The 19,444-nt window shown below is 41.4% G+C and overlaps 1 protein-coding gene across 10 annotated transcripts in view; it reads right to left on the bottom strand.

Moving 5' to 3' along the window:
- Window positions 1-15,126, bottom strand: part of map7d1a (MAP7 domain containing 1a) — a 40,232-nt gene extending 25,106 nt beyond the window's left edge. For 3 of the 10 annotated variants that reach the window (XM_071469026.1, XM_071469025.1, XM_071469024.1), the window contains exons 1-2: window positions 14,648-14,858; window positions 493-693 (exon numbers count right to left, since the gene is read on the bottom strand). In XM_071469026.1, coding sequence (XP_071325127.1) covers window positions 493-693; window positions 14,648-14,717 — 271 coding nt within the window. In that variant the 5' untranslated portion in view covers window positions 14,718-14,858. Of the gene's footprint in view, window positions 1-492; window positions 694-14,647 lie in introns of all 10 variants that reach the window. The other 7 variants (XM_071469027.1, XM_071469028.1, XM_071469020.1 and 4 more) reach the window with 5 other exon arrangements.
- Window positions 15,127-19,444: the final 4,318 nt, after the last annotated feature.

Below are 19,444 nucleotides of genomic sequence, written 5' to 3'. Positions count from 1 at the left end.
GATACAGCAATGATGCAACGGCCAGGTCAAACTAAATGCCTTCTTTGCATCACTCACTGAAATTGGATTCTTATTCACATTCCCTCTGCCCACCTTGCATTCGGGAACAAAGCTCGTTTGTCCATATTTCACAGGGATATTTTCTTCACTATTTTAACTCTGCCTGAAATCTCCAAACCCAGACCTGCAATGTTCTCACATAGCAGCTTCTCTTCCCTGCTTGTTCCAGCACTTAAAACGTAACCCAGAGCATCTCTATTGGATTTAGCTTCATGCCTGAGAGCATGTGGTCACTGTTACTCCGATAGCGAAGCATTACCATGCCTCGAGAGAGAGCTGACCTAACTCCAGCAGAGTGCAGATGTAACTGTTCCATTATTAGAGCACTGCTTCATATCAGGCCAAATTCAGCCTCAATTTTAACCTTTGAGCAGCTGAACTCTACACAGATGAAAAGGATGGTTCAAAGGTAAAACTTTTGTTTTCTTTTACCTTGTTTCGACCTGGGGACAGGTGATGCAGGTGATCCAGGTGATCCAGGGATGATGTCAGATTTTCTGGGGGTAGTCAACCTTCGGTCTGTATCCTTTTTAGCTGGAGACTCCATTCTCTGGGTGTTGTCTGTCTTCGGGGGGCAGCTCTCCCCCTCTGGGTCAGGCCTCATGGGGTTTGTGTTCAGATCTGAGAGGGGAACTGGTTGACGAGAGAGAGAGAGAAAATAAAAACAAGTGAGAAAATGACAAGGCATAAAGGTGAGACAAGCTCCCAGATGGAGCTCAACCAGTTGGTCTTCATTCCTTTCACTGCTGGGCCTATGAAGTAGTTGAGTGTGAATGACGTAAACTTCCACTAGAGCTGCATGTATCAAGTGTGAGGGGTGGAGTCCTCAATTATAAGAAGACAACTGATTCCTTCGAGAAAATGTTCAATTTTCAAAACAATAACAACATAATGAAACCAAAAGAAACCACCAAAGAAACAATCTAGGCTCAATTTCTGTACAATGCTTGTCTCAGTTGTTGAGCAACATTATCTGCTGCAGAGATTACACCATTTGCTCAGAAGCACAAGATAATAGGTCTTAAGCCTGCTCTTCTAACTCTACTCCTAATACCATTTCTGCTCTGCGTGGCGGATCGACAGACCGGCCTGAACAAATGGCCTGACTCTTCTGCAGCAACATAGTAATTGGTTTTTGGCATCCCGATGATTCTATTGAGGTGAAATTAACTGTTTAGAAGAGAAAGAATATGAGTGATCACCTTCCCAGAAAGTAGTCAAACTAGCACTCTGACATTTTTAAAGTTTGTTGACAAAAGAATAGCCAGGCTGGTTTGTTGGGAGAGGAGCTTCACTCGCAGCACCATGACTCACACTTGGCAAGCTGCTGAACTTGAATCTCCTACTCAAACATTAGTTTGCCCAGGCTCTGACGGCCAAACAAAGACCCTCCAGGGAGGGACACTTGGCTTTGACCACTCAGCACTGTACCCCTGTGCTCCCTGTGGAACCATGTTGGAGCACAGTTTCTTCTGCATAGTCTCTGAAGGTAAACAATGGGGCAACATGCTGTAAATTATCCAGACTTTGGCTAAAAACAACACAGACAGCAGGGGGCTGTCACATCAAGACAGTAAGTGCACTGAGGATTTACTATATAAATGCTGTGCTATTCAACAGCTTGCAAAGGAGCGCACCAATGAGGAGCGAGACCAATGCTGTGCGACTTCAAAGAGAATTGACTATAGGCTTGTATAGAATATGCAACTGTACAGTGGGCTTCTTAAGCCAGAGACATCTCCACAAAAACAGGCCATTTAACTTTTTTTTCCAAACAAACTGCTCCCTTTGGAGTAAAACTCAGATTATTATTCAGCCTCAAAGGCATAAAGGTGGACAAAGGTCTGCACCAAGAGGCTTCAGACACTTAGTAGCATTCAGGGAGATATCAGTCCTTATGGCAAAGATCATGTGAGCTCATCTAGGCACATGGAACGACTATGTCATCACTCTGGGAAATGGAGGCAGTTACTGATGACCTTGAGGTGGACAAAGCCTGATGGGCAGAGAGAGAGAGAATAGCAGCATGAGTCCATGAAAGAGTTCAGCTGGGAGACAAGACATTGTGTTTCCCTTGTCAAAGCATGCAACTATTAAATAAGCATTCCTCGGGCAGCGATGTGCTCTGACAGAGAGGGGCCATTGTTGTGGTCTCTGCATGGCAACGGGACAGCAGCCAAAACACTGCAATGACAGTGAGAGGGGAAAGGAAGGAGGGGAATGGTAGTGAGATCAACTGATAGAAGAGGAGGAATACTCCCCTGCTCTGTACTTGTTAGGTAATTTCAGTGCGATTTTAGGATGAAATGCAACTTAGTGGGGGAAAAAAAATCTGAAAGCTGGAGCTAGTTATGTATTCAGTGACGAAATAAAAAATTAAAATAGCTTTCTGCAGAAAAAAATGAAATGGCTATGACAACACAGCACCAACAGCTTCGACTGACTTAATTTAAACCTCAATAAATTCAGTCAAACTGCCTGTTCTCAGCTTTTCCTCCTCCGTTCGTCTATGTTACTGTATTGAGGAAAAAACTATAAAGACACAATTTAACAAATGCAATTATCAAACAGTCTGCAAACCAATGATACCACACACAACCCCAGGTGTTACACCACTGTGGCTCCCTTTTCTCTGAATTCACCATCATCTTACACCATTTGCTTCCCTTGGGGTAGATATGACAGTTTGGTATCGAAGGTGATAGGAGCAAGTGCAGCCCTGATAGACAGGTATTGTGTTGCCTGATATCCTGGGAGCACTTTCACATACACCTGGGAACTGGAGCCACTACGAATTGGCTGGCTGACAGGACAGTGGGAGACAATCGCTGTGATCTATACTGTCAACGGTGAAGAGAATGAGAACGTAACAAACTCTGGTGTGTAGGTGGCCCTGACAATGAATACCAATGAAACCTGAAGCTCTCGGGAGGAAAATGGGATGGGGGCTGAGGGAGAGGACTGCTGCTGCGTAGCATGGGACCGAAACAAGGGCTGATTGATGCAGTGCTCCACTGTCTGGGCTAGCAGACAACTGATGACTTAAAAAAAATGTGCGATGTAATACAAATTCAACAGTTATTTTAACATCTGCTGACATTGTTTTGATCAGTTGATAAGACATGTAGTCTGTAAACTGTCGCTGGTTTTTGTCCAGAACAAAGAATTTTCATCTACTATGATATAAAACAGAGAAAAGAAGCTGAACATGCAAACGTTTGGAATTTTTGCTTAATAAATGACTTAAACATTAATTGATCATCAAAATAGTCTGTCCCAATCTTTTTTCAATCAAATAATCAACTATTCATTTGAGATATATCGCGCTTCATTCATTGCAAATTCATATTTAAAGGTACCATAGGGAGTTTTTGACCAATAACAGCTCCATGGAGCTTTCTGGATCTTTTTACGAGTGCGTCTCCGCTGTGTTTGTATCATGCACAATACCATACATGCATGTGTACAAGTACACAGGCAATGCAATACACATTCCTGCTGTCAGTATTGCAGTATGCCAGTGGTAATGCACAAATAAGCATTACAGTAAGTCGGCAAGGACCACAAGCTAGCAAACATGGGGATATTCAACACACATCTAAAATATTTCTCTTAAATGGTTCTGAAAATACTTTGAGGAAAGAAATGCATTTGACATGTTAGGCCTCAAGAGAAAGCAGTGCATTTTGGATTTTGGTGAGGAGCACTTAATATAAACATAGCTTTTTTAAAATGTTTTTATTTTTTATTTTTTTTTAAAACAACAAACCTCCACAGTGCACCTTCGACAACAAAAAAAGAACAAGGAAGTCTGCTGAGGTGAATCACTCGGGACTTTTGCCTGTCCTAGACTGACATACTGATGAGTACAAGTCTATTTGGAAAACTGTCCACACAGTGACCCTGGCAAACAAGGTTGGGACATACTCATGTGGTGCTTTGAGGAGAATGCTTAAGTAATATTTGCACAGATGGACTGAATGCAGTGACAAAATCTGTTCAGCAATCCATGAACTCTGTGTTCTGGCTGTTGTCACAGATAAAAAAAAAAAAAAAAAACATGGCTCGAGCCAAGCTAATGAAATTATCCAGTTTTACATAACAGTGTTCTCGTGTTGTCTATTGTTGTGTGAAATTGTTGCATAAACAGTAATATCAGCCTAATTCTATTTTGATATTTGTACAGCTTACAACAGAGGGGGTTGCTTGTATCACCTGAGTAGCTGCCTCCTTAACCATATTTACACTCCGGCTTCCCAGAGGATCTGTGCCCAGGGGATGACTACAGACAAAAACCATTAGACCACCTTCTTGTGGCATCACTTGCATTATTCATATTCATAAATCAATGCTCACCAGCTTCCTCTGAGATGCTGGAGTCTCCAACAAGCCTAAACATAGAAAATCACTTTGATGTGTCATATTATTGGAAAGGCCAGGGAGAAAAATACGCAGGACAAACACTGGGGCAAGCATTTCACAAGCTTGATAACATCTAGGACAGCCTGAAGGTTTCGGCGTACATCAACAGTCCATCTTTAGTGTTCCTGAATAGCTAGGTCTTATGTGATTATTATCCATGAAAGGTTTCTGCATTTGTGTTTTGTCTGTGCCCCTGTCCCTGCTGTGAGGCCGACAGGGACCTGCTTCCACATACAAATCGTAACATTACAAAATAATAATCAGAATCTGATGAAACCTCCGCAGCCCTGACAAAAATAATTCACTGAGTTATAAACTCATTACTTTGTTTTTGTAACTTTTACTTTGATCATTGATTATTAAGTCACAAATATAAAATGCTATAAAGAAATACTTGAGATTTGAAACCATGTTTTTAGGTGCTTGAAGTTTTCAACAGAGGACATGATAATCCAAAAGCCTTGGAGAACACTTACATTAGAGATATTTGCATACCATTGGCATTGTTAGCATCATCTCGTACTAATCTGGTGGTGGAAAGTAAATCATTCTTTAAAGCACCTAGAGATACTGTCCCATCTAATGGACCCTCAACAGCTACAAGACCCTTCAAAGTGGGTCAGAGGAAGCTCAGGAATCTGCAGCATGTTGTGCGTGATCATCAGTTGAACATCATACTGTCGCCCTGCACCACGGCTCAGTTGGCCCCTTCATGTCTGTCTATGGGGCCTCCCTAGCTGCAGGTGTCAAACAAAGCCTGAGGCACTCAGCTGAACCCATTTACATGCAAAAAGTGATACAATAGGATAAGATATCTGTAAAAGTCAGCAGAAATGGTAAAGGAACCCCTGCAGAAGTGGGTGTATGCATGCATGCACGAGCACAGTGTGGGAGCATAACGGCAGGTGGAGAATCAGCAGGTAAGTAGCTGCCATTTCCCAGTTAGAGACATGTCACGTTGGACAAAATGTATTAGCAACTCCAAATGTTGGTTTGGGAATAATGTAATGCAGTCTCAGAAAAGCACCATTGTATATTCACCCATTACAAAGGAATTTACTACTTTACAGTTTGGCTGATGACAATGTGAATAAAAAAAAAACAAGTTAAAACTGGGACAGCTGGTAATGCTGTCACAGAGAATGTGATTTAACAGAAATCCAATTTCACAGCATATTATTTTGGTGGGACAGGTTATAAATACAAACTGCAGACCCTGCTTCTCCATGCAGTACTGCCCCAGTGCCACCTGCACGGCACATGAGCCCTTCCATTTTTATCATTTTAACTGAAAAGCACAGTGTCCTTTAATAGCATGTACCTACACTATAATGGAAGGTTTTATACCAACACAGCTATTCATGTAACAGGATCTGACAGGCAACTGTTCTGAGCACAGCTTTAAGACATCATACCACACAGCTATTTTTCTACCTGTTCATCAACCTCACAGGGGACGTATGAATCAGGGTAAGAAAAGCGTGTGTCCGCCGCAGCAGAGCAAAACACATGACTCACTGTATGACAGAATCAGCAAACTATGACAACACATTCATATGACAGTGTTTGCTCATTAACAGCTCAGGGAGGGACACTTTCGGTTGAGAGCAGCTGTAAAAAGCAACAGTACTGTGAAACCGCTGGATGCAAAAGCAAGCTGACAATTCCAACACAGAGAAAATACAGTGGGGTCCAACAGTATGAGACATGGGAAGGTGGTCTCAGACTTTTGGGACCCCACGGTACGTAGAAGTAATGGTAAGCATTAAAATGCTCTTGGTTATGTGATAGTGATCAGTCATGATGAACACAACTTACAACTGAAGCTCATTCCCAATGCAACATCCAGAGCACTGCCAGTGTCTTGCCAAGATACTGTGCAGAGTAAAAATATAGAGCAAGACATGGAATATTTATGAAGCCAAGAGCTGAACTCTTCAAACACCACCCTCTATGTCTCCTGGCAAACAGATAAGAAAAGGAGTTAGCACACTGTCAGACAACCAATGAAATTAACTAAAGGCGCATAATACAATGCTACACAATAGTTGCTCAATTTATACCTTATCTTAAAAAAACATGGCAAACAGGGTGTGAATGCAGGGCGTTCTCCTGAAAAATGCAAATGAGGCAAACAAGAGCTGAGGAAACAGTACTGAGTGTGAAATCAAAAGACTGGAAAGGGAAAAGGGTGGCAACAAAAAAAAAAGAAAGAAAGAAAGAAAAGAGGAACTCTGTAAACAGAGAGAATGGATCTGCATCTCATTTGGGATGGGCCAGGGGACTAATGAACTACCTCATCGCTTACCCCCCCAACCCGTCGCCCCTTCACCCTGTTGTGTCCCTCCTGCACCGAATAGGGTGATGTAAGAGGGCAAGGGGGCCCAGACACACAGGAAGCGCAGTGTAAACAACAAGCACCGACTTCACGCCTGACCAGGACCTGCGTGTGTGTGTTTAGAGAGCAAAGTTTTCATTAGCTGTGCTTGCTACTGAGGACTACAATTTGAAATGGGAAATGACAAAAACCTCATTAAATTATGCATGCAAACTGCACTTAAACACCATTGCATTTAGTGATAATTTTAATGATTGATTACTCTGAAATTAATTGATTTGTCTTGTAAAAATCTCAGATCTGCTGCTGACTATTTCTCAATTAATCAATTCATCTTTTTAATTCATCTTTTATCCTATAAGAAATACTGAAAAATGTCCATTACAATATCCCTGAGGCAAAGATAACATATTAGAACCATTTGTGTTGTTAGACCAACACTCCAAAACCTACTAATTTATGAAGCAACAAATCCTCACTATTACCAGGCTGGAACCCGTGAATGTTTGGTATTGTTACTTGAATAATGGCAAGCATTGAATTTATTATCGAATTAGTTTTGATTTGTTTTCTTCGATGAAGTAATCAAATTATCACCCAACTGTCTCAGCTTCAGACTGAATAACACAAAAAAGAAGAGTCAGAGATATCTGATGCAGACTGATGAACCCTCTCATCAGGCTACGACTGACGTCTGCTCATAAAGACAAGAGTGGTTCTGCATACCAACCAACAGAGCTGAAGACAGCATTCCTTCATGGCATGACAATCCATCAGTGAATACTAATGTTTCTGTCAGTGACTGCAACAACTCTCATCCCATCACCTGGCCCAGGCTGAGGACAATGCCTGCCATTTAGTCACTGCTCTCTCCTGCACTGGCGTAGATGCCAAGGCCCCCACGCTGATAAAAAGCTCCGCTTATCTGAACTAGCAGTAGCTCCCTGGGGACCCGGCATCTGCTGCCGCCACCACCAACATGCTCCAACATAAACGAATAAGTACCCTTGACAGCCTGACCAGTGGTGGTCGAGAGGTGTCAAGAGCTGCCAAACTCACGCCTTTCTCGATGGCAGTAGAGAATGTGGTTGGATTTCTGGGCCGCACAAGCTGCCATTCATAACTGAAAGCAGTATATCGGAATGCCAGCCAGTTGCTCCTGGCAACCTGCTTCATGTCCTCTTTGGGGGTTGGGGAGTGACGGCATGATCTAATTCTGACTGGTCTCAATTGGGTGTTTCTGGACCAGTTTTAGTCAGAGTAGGATGTAACAAGTTTGTACTAGTTTTGGAAGAGTCTGATCTTTAGTAATTTAGTTTATGATGAGTCCCGTTCAATCTAAAACTAATATGATTATGCAAAAATCCATTTAACTAGAAGGACAATGCTTCACTGAGCCTTCAAGGGCAACACGTTCAAGATTTATAACTCCTGACAAGCTACACTGTTTAGTTAGAAGGACATGGAGCTATGACTAATAGGAAGCTTACACTAGAATATGGATATTAGGTTTAGAAGTTGAGCTGCTTGATATGCAAAAAATAATTTTTCCAATTTGTTTTTATTGAAAAACAAAAACTGTAAACTTTTACCAAACAACCATGTTCCCTGGAGAATATGATTTGTAGGCCGGGGCATCTCTGTAGCACCACAACACTTATGGTGCTAACAATACACAACAATGTTGTGACTGGGCCATTTTGAAGTTTCCATTAATTGTGCAGCCCAAGTTAGAAGTAGCAGTTTTTAATGGCCTGTGGTCAGTCAGGTAAGCAAGCTTCGTCTGACTGGTCTTTAGTGCAAAGATCTCCCTTATTTCCAGTCAACTCAGTGAATTTAGCATCTGCGTGGCCGCACGTGTTTATGTCTGAGGTAACTCACAGAGCTGTTGTTTGTCACCTTGTTCCAAAATGGTTATTTTTATGAATATTACCTCAAGCAAAAATTCAGCCCCAAGCAGTAATCTTGAGACTGTTCAACATACAATTACACCCAACAGTTATCATTAACTGGATTTTTGTCTCCCCACACAAAAACCCTGACCTTCTTTGTGGGCAACAGGGTCCAATCATAGGTTTCATAGACACAGGTAACTACTAAGAGGAAAAACATCCAATCCCACCTACTCTCTTAGTAATGAGGTTCCACACAGGATTCACTCTGTTTTTAAATAGTGTAATACCTTAGAGACCAGCCACAAGAACTAAAATTGCCAAAATGGGCCAAACAATGACTCCAGATGAAATACGGTACACCTGCCAAGGAATATTCATGGAGATTAAGATGTGTTTACAGTATAAGAGCCATGTCTTTTAGCTGAACAAGGACAGTCTAATATCAGCGAATAGGTCTGGTGACTGGAACTTCCAGACGACCAGAGAGCAGACACGTCTGGGATATTTTCAGACTTGATAGAGGTGGCAGGAACAAGCAACACAGTCCAAATCAAGACTTCCCTTCCTTTGTCCTTCTTCTAGTGTCCCAGAAAGAAGGGCCGTACAGCTGACTGATAATAGATTTAGGCTACAGCACTGCAGCATCGTCCTTCTTATTGTATGTCACAGCCGAGACTGAGAGGGGTTAGGCGAAGACAATGCCTTCCAAGTAGCACGTGTATGTTTCATGGGTCTCTTGTGTTTTTAAAGTGAGGGGGTTAGTAGTGAGAACGGCATGTGTCTTTGGTATTCAGTCACTGTCTTACTGCAGAGCTGCAGCAGCTGTGCAGCATCCACAACCAAACTTAGGCCTAGATTCTGCCCATTTGTTTGTCTGTCTTATACTGCATTTTGTATGTAATGGTTTTAAAGCAGAACACCTTTTGTCTTTGAGTATTAAGTAGAATATGTAAATAAACTTTCATCCTGCTTCGATCTCAGGACAAACTGTGTATTATTTGATAGTATTTCTAAAAATGTCGAATTCTTCTTGTAACAATGCGATAACAAGAAAAAAATTGCACAGTTGGTCCTGAGACAAGATTGGGCGTGTTCAGGGTGGTATGGCCGCAAGTGGTTTGGCTTTCACCAAATATTTTTCCTTTATACAACATCACACATACCTACTAATCACCAAATAATTCAGAGCTCTGCTACCTACAACCTTTTAGTCCTGCAGCTGAAAGTGACTCACAGGTGCTCCTTAACAAGACATACCTCTATGAATGATCAACTGTATTGTATATCAAAGGGCCTTCTTACAAGAAAAAGACCAAAGAGGGGAAGACAGGTTATAAATCATTCTTCAAGCACAAAAGCCAGATGTGTTCTTGGGCCAAAATATGAAGTGACAAGTATCTTTGGCAGACATATTTTTATAAGTGTGACTAATAAGATGCATAATGGGACGGAGTTACTATAGTCATCATCACAATGGGAATATATAACATGAGCTTGTATTGTCATATATCTGCATTTAAGGGACATTAGCCATAACATCGTAGACTTATTATTTACAAGGTGAGACCTCACAAACAAAAACTCCCTGAGCTATTTCAGCTAGCAGGTGGGTTAAACAGGTTAGAGGTGGTTCAAGGTTGGGCAAGTTCAAGTCTAATCCTAACTTAATCCATGTTTTCACAATAAACACTGTTGCTATCAACGTTTTTCTTATAAAGAAACAAGAGCTCAGAAGTTAAAGAACTTGACAAGTTCAGAATCTCAGTTTAGTTGTGTCTGTCATGAAGGACTCACCAACACTTACTAGAACAAACAGGAACTATGGCAGTGTGCACGTATTGATCACTTTCAGCAGCCATTTCCTGGTAGAATACTACAGGGGCAGAGAGTTTGCACACTTTGAGTGCTGGGTAATGGGAAGGCTTTCTGTATTATTTGCTTTTCCGGATTGCTGCGTTAGAGATCCACTTCTATTCCCTTATGAGAGGTCAGTGTCTGGGCAGTGTGATTTACATCATCTGGGTGTTATAGAGTGGACCAGCAGTGACGTGATGCCTCCTCTATGTGGAGAGCTCTGGAGAGGACTGTTGTTTTTTTTTGGTTTTCTTCCACATATTTCACATTACAGCTTGTCTTGCTTTTCTCTCATCTCTATCAGTTTTCACTTTGTAGCTTTAGTTTCCTCTTTTGTTTGGATTTCTCATTTCTTAGAGCTGGACTCTCTGGGACGGACAGGAAGGTCAGGCTCTGCCAAAAGAAATGCTTCACATCCTGATTCTTGTATTTAGGCACAAACATGGACATACCGTAGTTTGCAAATATATTTATTAATATTATGCATTATGGGCCCTGTATAATCGAGAAACACCTCCCTTTCATTGTTAGCACCAGGAGAATAGGAGCATACTTGCATGTTAAGTGCACCCCTGGAGCATTTGGACATTACTTTGGACATTTTTTTGGCTCTGTTCTCCATCATACTGGCTTTGAAATGAACAGTGACTCTGCAGTTTAAGTGCCAACTTTCAGCTTTAACTTGAGGACCTGAACAGCACAGGAATTGTAGCCCTATCACTTTCATGTTGTGCTGCTCAAAATGGGCTAAAAAAAACCAAAACAATTCAACACTGCTGATGCAGACAATGTTCAAACCAATATGATGTGAACACCCTCAAACACATTTAAAGCTGTCACTCAGCTCTTTAACCTCAGTTGGTGTTTCATTTTAAATCTAGTGTAATGGCATACAGAGGAGTCAAAACAGCTGAAAATGCGTCACTGTCTAAAAACTGCACTGTAGTTTCAAAAGCAGACCTCTGTGCCACAGCGCTGGCATGACTTCAGTCAGCTCTTCGTGACTCAGATGTTTCTGTTCATCTCGTCTCTGCCTAAACCTCATAAGGACAGGGCTCAGTCCCTTCTATAAAACTTGCAGAATGTGGGCTTTGAACAGATCTAAACAAGTGCGAGCTGGGAAGCCCCCCTGTCTCTTACCCCACCAAGTACCTTTAGAGGAATGATCAATTACATCTAAAAGAAAAGTTCTACCTGGTGAAAGAGTGAGGTAAAGTTTAACAATCATGTTTGCAACTTAAATCTTTAAAGCCACAAATGCAGTTTGTCATTTCTTCTAAAAGGTAACAAGGATTAAAAAGCCTTTTGACTGACAAGGTAATCTGTGATTAAAGCCATATATGATGAATTAAATGGATTATGCAGGCGCCCACACATAGGTTGGTGCCCACTGTCTGCAGCAACCAGTAATGTAATAATTAGATTAAACAGCAAATATAATGTTGTACCATTATTTTTCCCTCTGATATGATACAGGCATACAGATTTGTCACTGAATAAATGACTTGAAGCTTCAAATCTTCCAGCCCACAGAACAGCACACTGCTAGAGAGTACTGGCACAACCAAACCTGCTGCTTGAGCAATACAGTAAAACTCATCCATATATCGTTACAATACGCAACATTATTGCACTCCCACAAATACAACTATGGAGGCTCATGCTCATAAATATTCAGCTTTTTGTACATAACAACACTGATACGGCCAAACTGTCAGTGATATGTAGCGTCCTATCTCCTGCAGAACATCTCATGATGACACACACTTCAGCTCCACACTGTCCACATTTGATCCTGCACAAAAGTTGTTATCAGGCAGTGAATCAGGGAGGCCCCATGGGATCCTGCCTTCTGCTAATTGACAAAGATACTTAAGCGACTCTCTCCAAAAAATGGGACACGGTTGCACATATTCCTCTGATTACATAACAACTCCTGCGGATGAAGATGTGTAGCTCGCTGATCCTGTTCACTACAGGCTTGACAGCCAAAGCTGGTGGATTCTTCCATAATCACACAACAGACGAGGACTACACTATGATCTGTCTCTATGTCAGTGTGCTGAGGGTCTTTAGCCTCATTATGGCTGTCGTGAAGCAGCTTGTCTTTTTTGCTTTCAACAAAGTTTACATAACGGCTCATGAACAATTACACAATATCTTATACATTGTGTACCTCCAGTTAAGTATTTCAGCGACATGGGAAGTCACATTCACCTTTAACGCCTGTGAATATGCTAGAAAAACCTAACAAGTAAGGGAAAATAAAAGTTTGGTCACAGTCTAGCTGTTCAGGTAAGGAGATTTAAAAGGATGACCAAACAGAGTTGACTGTCCAAGAGGGTCTGACCACAGAGCACAGAGAGAAGAAAGTCTGCATAGAGAAAAGAAGTCCAAAAGTCCTGACAGCAGATTTTCACAATGCTGGGCCAGGCCCTCAGCAGCTCCACTGCAAGGGCATCTGGTTCACAACCGAGACGCATCAAGTGGGCTTTCTTTAGTGGCTGTATTTCAACAAAAGCTGCTGCTACACTTGAATATCCTGCATTTTCATAAAAGATTGTTGTGTGGATGTGAAAAACACATCATCACAGAGCAACATCATGAGACGAATGTTGCACTTTGTCCTTGAGTTATGCATGAGGAGTGTTGAAGCTCTGATAACTGTATCTTATTACAGCAAGCTGGAAAAACAACTTTTGATCACTCTCGATTAGCATGAGAAGCATAATGGTCTGATTGACAGTCTTTACATCACATGGAACAGGAGGCCTGATGTCAGGTCCTTTGCCATGACTCACAACACAAATAATGACAGCCTCTCCCAGGTTCATATATACATATATTATTCAGAATATGGCTGCGTAAAGACATTCCAGTCTGATTCCCACAATGTGGGTGGATGCACGACTCTTCTCCTGCTTGATGCAGAGCCAAGACAAGCTGACCTCCCCTCATGAAGCCCCTTGTGAGCAGGAAGGAAGTTTTCTGTTGTCAGAAGGAAGAGGTCACATTGTGAGTCCCCCTTCTATTTCCAGAATCAAGCAACATGTCAATGCACAATGCTTTAGCATGGAGTTTCAAACATTAGACCAAAGCTGGGTGTCTTGCGAGAGCAGCTTCACACTGGCAGGTTTCCAACAGGAGTATTTCATCTTGTCTCAAACTGAGACATTTGTTATAGCTGAGTGAGCAGACATGACATTGGCCTTGAACTGTATGATCACGGGATCACATAGTTTGTAATTGCACAAATAAATCTGTTACAAAGCCGGATCTGGCCGGAGTGTAAAGTGGACTCTTTATCCTGCACTTTGGCCCTGGGCTGATCTCATTAAAATTTTCTTGTTTTCAGGACTTGGTTGATGCATCTCTGCACCATCTGAAAATAAGCCTGGCTGCACCTGCGCATAAACAACTACTCACTACATCTTCTGGTAGAGCAGCAGCAAAGAGGAGATGGGAAAGGATGCCAGACCGCCTATGGCTGCATCATGTTAGTAGTGATCTTAACATAACATAAGGAGGGGGATGGGACGGGACTGGTCACATTACCTCATCTAGCGCAAAGTGTGTTATTGTAAGGCCAGTGAGCTCCATGCTAAAGGAATCACAACATACATTTTTTAAAAGTCAGCCATTGGCAGTCTGCTGATGATCAACATCGGTGTTTCGTTTTTATCATCAAAGGGTCTGCAAATTGATCAAATCGCCTTTTCATCCTCACACAGATTAAAATCTTGACTTGAGGTGTGGGTGTTAAGCTTGTGGGTTGACAAGAAAGTTGCGTTCGCTTTACGATTTGTGGACTGCCTCTATCCACACCTCCTAATGGATGATTCATAATTCATCAGACAAATTCATGCCCCACTACACTTTCCATCGCTTTTCCTCAATTACAACACTGTTTCTCAACCGCTAAGCGGGCTGGGCTATTAAGTTGACACAAGCTGGACAACGTTTTAAACCATTTTTGTTACAATGTGACAAAGGATATGAATGACAAAGCACTTGTGCAGTTATTTCAGAGACAGGCTCGGCTCTGAGGCACACTGGAGCACCGTCCAGAAAGACTTACATGTTGCTCCTGGCACTGTATTTTCCTCCATGTCGGCGGTAATACCCACGCTTTCCTGTCTTTTGTCCATTCAAACATGCGAGTTTCGGCTCTTCCTCTCCGGCGGTCCTCTCATTCCTCAGGCAGAATTGGGGGGGAGGGGGGGGGGGGGTTAGGGTTGGGGTTGGGGGTTGGGGGGGGAAACTTGGTCGAGTCACTCCAGTTGCGCCCGATGTCCTGGACTAACCGGGCAGAAAAGCCTCCTGTGAGCGTCCAAACAGACCAGAGATACGACGAAAGAATAAATAAATAAATCAGATAAAACAGAGCCCGGCCAGTTACCAGCCTGTTGAAGGAGGCACCGGTGGCTGCCGCTGCTCCTCAGATAAACTGAATTTAAACAAAAAAAAAAAGGTGTCAGTGGGAATTAGGGAGAGAGACAGCAGTGGAGGAGGAGTGAGGGAAGTTTTCTCCCTCTCCGACACACCACAGCTGATGCTCTGCTCCTGCGGATGGTCCCTCATTGGCCTCCGGATCGGACTGTACCATTAGCAAGAGAGGGGTGTGGCTGTTAGCTTTATTAGACTTCCTTGGGTAATAGTTTGTTTTTAACATTACCGAAGACATGTAAAAGTAGTTTTGCGTTTTAGTAGAAATGTTCTGGTGGCACTCACAGAGAAAAATACATTTCTCCACGTAAAAACAAAAACTCCGTAACCTACAACCTTATCGGTTTACCCTCCCGCAAAACTACAGCGCTCTCACAGACAGTTCACAGTTCATATTAAATATAAACCTTTGACTTGGAAAACACACCTTTGACAGATATGTGTGTCATATTATCTGTGTTTATGTCTGCTTAAGGCACTTACTTTAAGCTTCTGTCAACATAACAACCTGTTGTATTAAAGGAACCTGAAATCGCTGTAATCCTTCAATGCAATCAACAAAACCCATCAGCATAACAGTGTTTTGATGTTCAAGGTCTTTACTTGGCAAGACGAGTTTTTAGATTTTGTATCAAAAACTTGTGAGAGTTTACAGTAGTGTGCAAACTGTTTGTGCTCTTGTGTTACATAAATATAGAAACCAGAAAAGGTAATCCTAAAATCTTAGGCACTTTAATTCCCCTGAGACTTTTTAGAAATAGATCTGTGGTTTTCCTGCTTCTACAACAGAAATTTCAAAATTCAAGAGAAAAAAAGAGAAAATTTTACCAGAAAAATGAAAAAACTCATTGTAGGGTTGCTTTCAACTTTCACTGCTATTAAATGATGTTAGCTCAGCCTTCCTGCCACAATTTAGCCTCAACCATTATTGGTATACTTAATTTGTTAGAATGAATAGGTTGTACATGCATGTAATTTCAGAGTAAAAAGAATACTAGATTTTCCTGTCAGCCTGGTTTTGCTTTGGATGATGGATGTTTGATGTGTGAAACAAGCTACTCCACCCAAAGTAGCGCTACTCAGATTTTTTTTTTAAATCAGAGACAACATAAAAACCAGTTCAAAACGAGTAACTTGGATCTTTGTTACATAACAGTAGTCATAGAGTGTCTTCTCGTCTACCACCTGTGGATCTCTCGGAGCATCTGCCAAGGTGGGGGGCTGGGCCAGGGGCTGATCGGCACGCTTGAGAGGGGACACCCCGTCAAAAGGACCCCAGTAGGACTCTTTTGTGCAGCTGTTGAGTCGTGTTCACCCAAACCCCCAAGAGCCACCTGTCACTGCAACTGGAAAGTGGGGGATGTTGAAGGAGGTGGGGGTTGGGTGTGCTGTTGTGTGTGTGTGTGTGTGTGTGTGGTTGCATGGTTTTGCAGAATTAAAACCAAAGGAGTGATTGTTTAAAGTGTATGTTTCTACTTGTATTGTAATCACATTCTTCTTAACTGTCCTTGATTAATTCACACCATGACTTGAATAAGTGTTTTTGTCAAAGGCCCCAGTTCACCTAAAGTCATTAAAGTCTGTTGATCTAGAATTATCTGTAATTGAATCACAGATAAGTGTGGTATTTTATTCGCTGGGAAAAAGGAGCTATTAACAGTTATGTTTCCACTCCTTTCGGGTCAAGGAAAGATTGAAGGAAAACAGAAAATACCTCTGAGTGATAATGAAACATCAAGGGCTTCATTCCTCAGCTAAGACTCAAGAATACACAAAATGCTTTGTTTTACATTGTTGTGAAAATAGATGCTATTTTTCTGCCTTACATCAACGTTACTTTAAATTACCAAGAGCCCTATGGCCTAGTTAGATTATTGAGCCTTTATTAAAGGCTTTTCTATGCATTGCACAAGCTCAGTTTATGCAACATTTCTGCATCATAACAGGGAAATAACAGAAGAAATTGGAATATTTTTGGCAAATATACCAATATAGTACTTTGTATAAACTGTCTACTCTCTAAACTCCTTGAATTATTCTGTTGTGAAAAAAAACAAGCACAGATACAATGAAAGGTTAAGCTAAAAGGATTTAAATATGCATTATTTCCTTCTCATCAGATGTATAAAATCAAGTCACTCTCAGTATTGTGTATACTGAAGAAAACTGCAATCACACAACACTGAACTTCAGTGTGTCCTCTGCATACTGTGCTGTGTAACTTTTGTAAAGGAGGGTACATTCAAAACAAATACTGAAATCATTCAGTCTGGAAATGAGAAAATATCTTATAGCTTCCTGTTATGAGTTTGCCCTTTAAATATGTTGGGAAAGTAAAGCAAAGGATTCAGAAATAATAAACATTAGGTCTACTTTGCAAGTGCTCAGTAGATGCGCATCGTTAGATCTTTTGTGCTGCCTCTTTAGCCAAGTATTGAAACCCTCCAATCCTTTCATCCATTCACTCTCATCTCTATACCAAGCTCTTGAGCCAACACGTGCGCACACTTGCACAGGAACACCTGTGCACACACGCACACAAAAAACTATTTTTTGGAATAAAGTATTTTGAATCAACAGAATATGCCATACTAATGTTACCGAGCTTGTTATCTATTTTTACAAGACCCACTGAGTATATACATACAGTGTTTTGGTTTAGGTTTGTTGAGAAGAGCTCTTATTTTCACACTCTGACCTCCAAAAATAGATGAGGCACAAATGAATACATTTATTTTTGCAGACTGAAATTAAAACATAAACATTCATATATTTTAAAGAAAAATGTCAACATGGTTGATTTATTTTATTTCATACTGATCTAACACAGGATACCTTCCTCCCATAATTTAATTCATAACTTTACATGAAAATTGAATGGATTTAACATTTTTTAGAGTGGATCCAACAAATACGACACATTTTTTACAGAACAATTACAAAATATATAATTAAAAGGGGTTTCCTAATACTCTCTTACAAAAATAACTGTGACTTTGTCTCTTTTTTTAAGACTTCATGACTGTGTTACAGATAAACCATTACTATTCAACCCTGCCCACTAGACAGAATACCAGGTGCTTGAGCCAACAGTCTGATGGGAAAATTAAAGGGCTGGGGATAAAAGCATACCTCAAAGTCAGGAGTCATGTGTCCATTTATCACTGTACCATGCTGTGTTAATGAGCCATTCAGAGTAAGGCGAATGCAAATAGGAGAAAATAGCACAGTTGGCCTCTCTTAGATGTGTTTCAGATGTGTTGAAATGTTGCGTGTCTTGCAAGAGGTCTGCACACCAAAAGAGATACACATAAGTGCAGTCTAATGGCACAGTTATCTGCTTATCCACTCTCACATCCCTCTCTCCTTTTTGTTTTGTTTTGAATTCATGACAGATTTTGTAAGTGAACCCATGTCATCTCCATAAGACTGAACCACTTGTGTGACCTCATTGCACACAGGAAGTGCAGAAACCCCTCCTCCTCTATCCATCCCTGAGTGCTCAAGAAAGGACTTGATTTTGGAGCTGCAGCTGCACCGCTCACTTATAACACAGAGACCCTCATACACACACACACAGACACACACACACACACACAGATCTCATTAAAGTGCCACTGATTGCCGTAAGCAGTTCATGCATTGAAAGAGGGCAACAGAGAACACTAGGAATGAGACAATAAGCAAAAATCATTACTGCTAAGAAGACATGATTGCATCAGTAAACACACATCCTGAAAACAAGAGTAACTATTGGAGAGACAATAAAGCAGAGGAAAAAAAGCTCATGGGAAAAGGAAGGAGGGAGTTCACATCTAGCAACTATTCTGTATGGAACAACTGATACTGCAGAAGAAAAGAGAGCTGCTGATGAGGGCTTATCTGAGGAAAGATAGCATTCTGTAGCCTGTTGTGTCTCTTTCTTTGCACCTCTTTGAGGTATTGTGTTGTTTGAGCAGGAAGCAACAATAGGAGTCCTGCTCCTGGAAAGAACAAGGTACAATCCAAGAACAAGACACATGTGAACCCTAAGTGTAGAGGGATGGACAGAGTGCTGCAATATCCTGCTTAAGGGAAAGTTATGTGGCTTGATTTCCAACAAAATTTAGCTTACTTCTTTTGGAAACTGCTCAATAAAAGCTCAATGGTTGCTTTTTTTCAAATTCCACGAGAAACAGTTGGAAACAACGAATGGTCAACTTGGCATTCAGACAGCCAGCAAGTCAATAAGACCATGCCAAGTCAGCCATTTTCCATCATCTCAGAGATGCTGTTGAACATGGTGACTGTTTTGCCAGTTTCTCAATTTTATGTTATGCAGGAACAAGGCTCAAAGGCAATATGATCTAATACCATAACAGCAAAACTCTGCATCAACAGTCTACAACCATGTTTGTAGAAACCACTTAGGACAGCAGTGCTTTCAATC

Source organism: Trachinotus anak, unplaced genomic scaffold (assembly GCF_046630095.1).
Source record: "Trachinotus anak isolate AG129_WGS33_773 ecotype Australia unplaced genomic scaffold, CSIRO_AGI_Tana_v1 ptg000032l, whole genome shotgun sequence".
Classification (NCBI taxonomy): Eukaryota; Metazoa; Chordata; class Actinopteri; order Carangiformes; family Carangidae; genus Trachinotus; species Trachinotus anak.
Note: the sequence above shows the minus strand (reverse complement) of the source record. Positions and strands in the feature narration are given on the sequence as shown.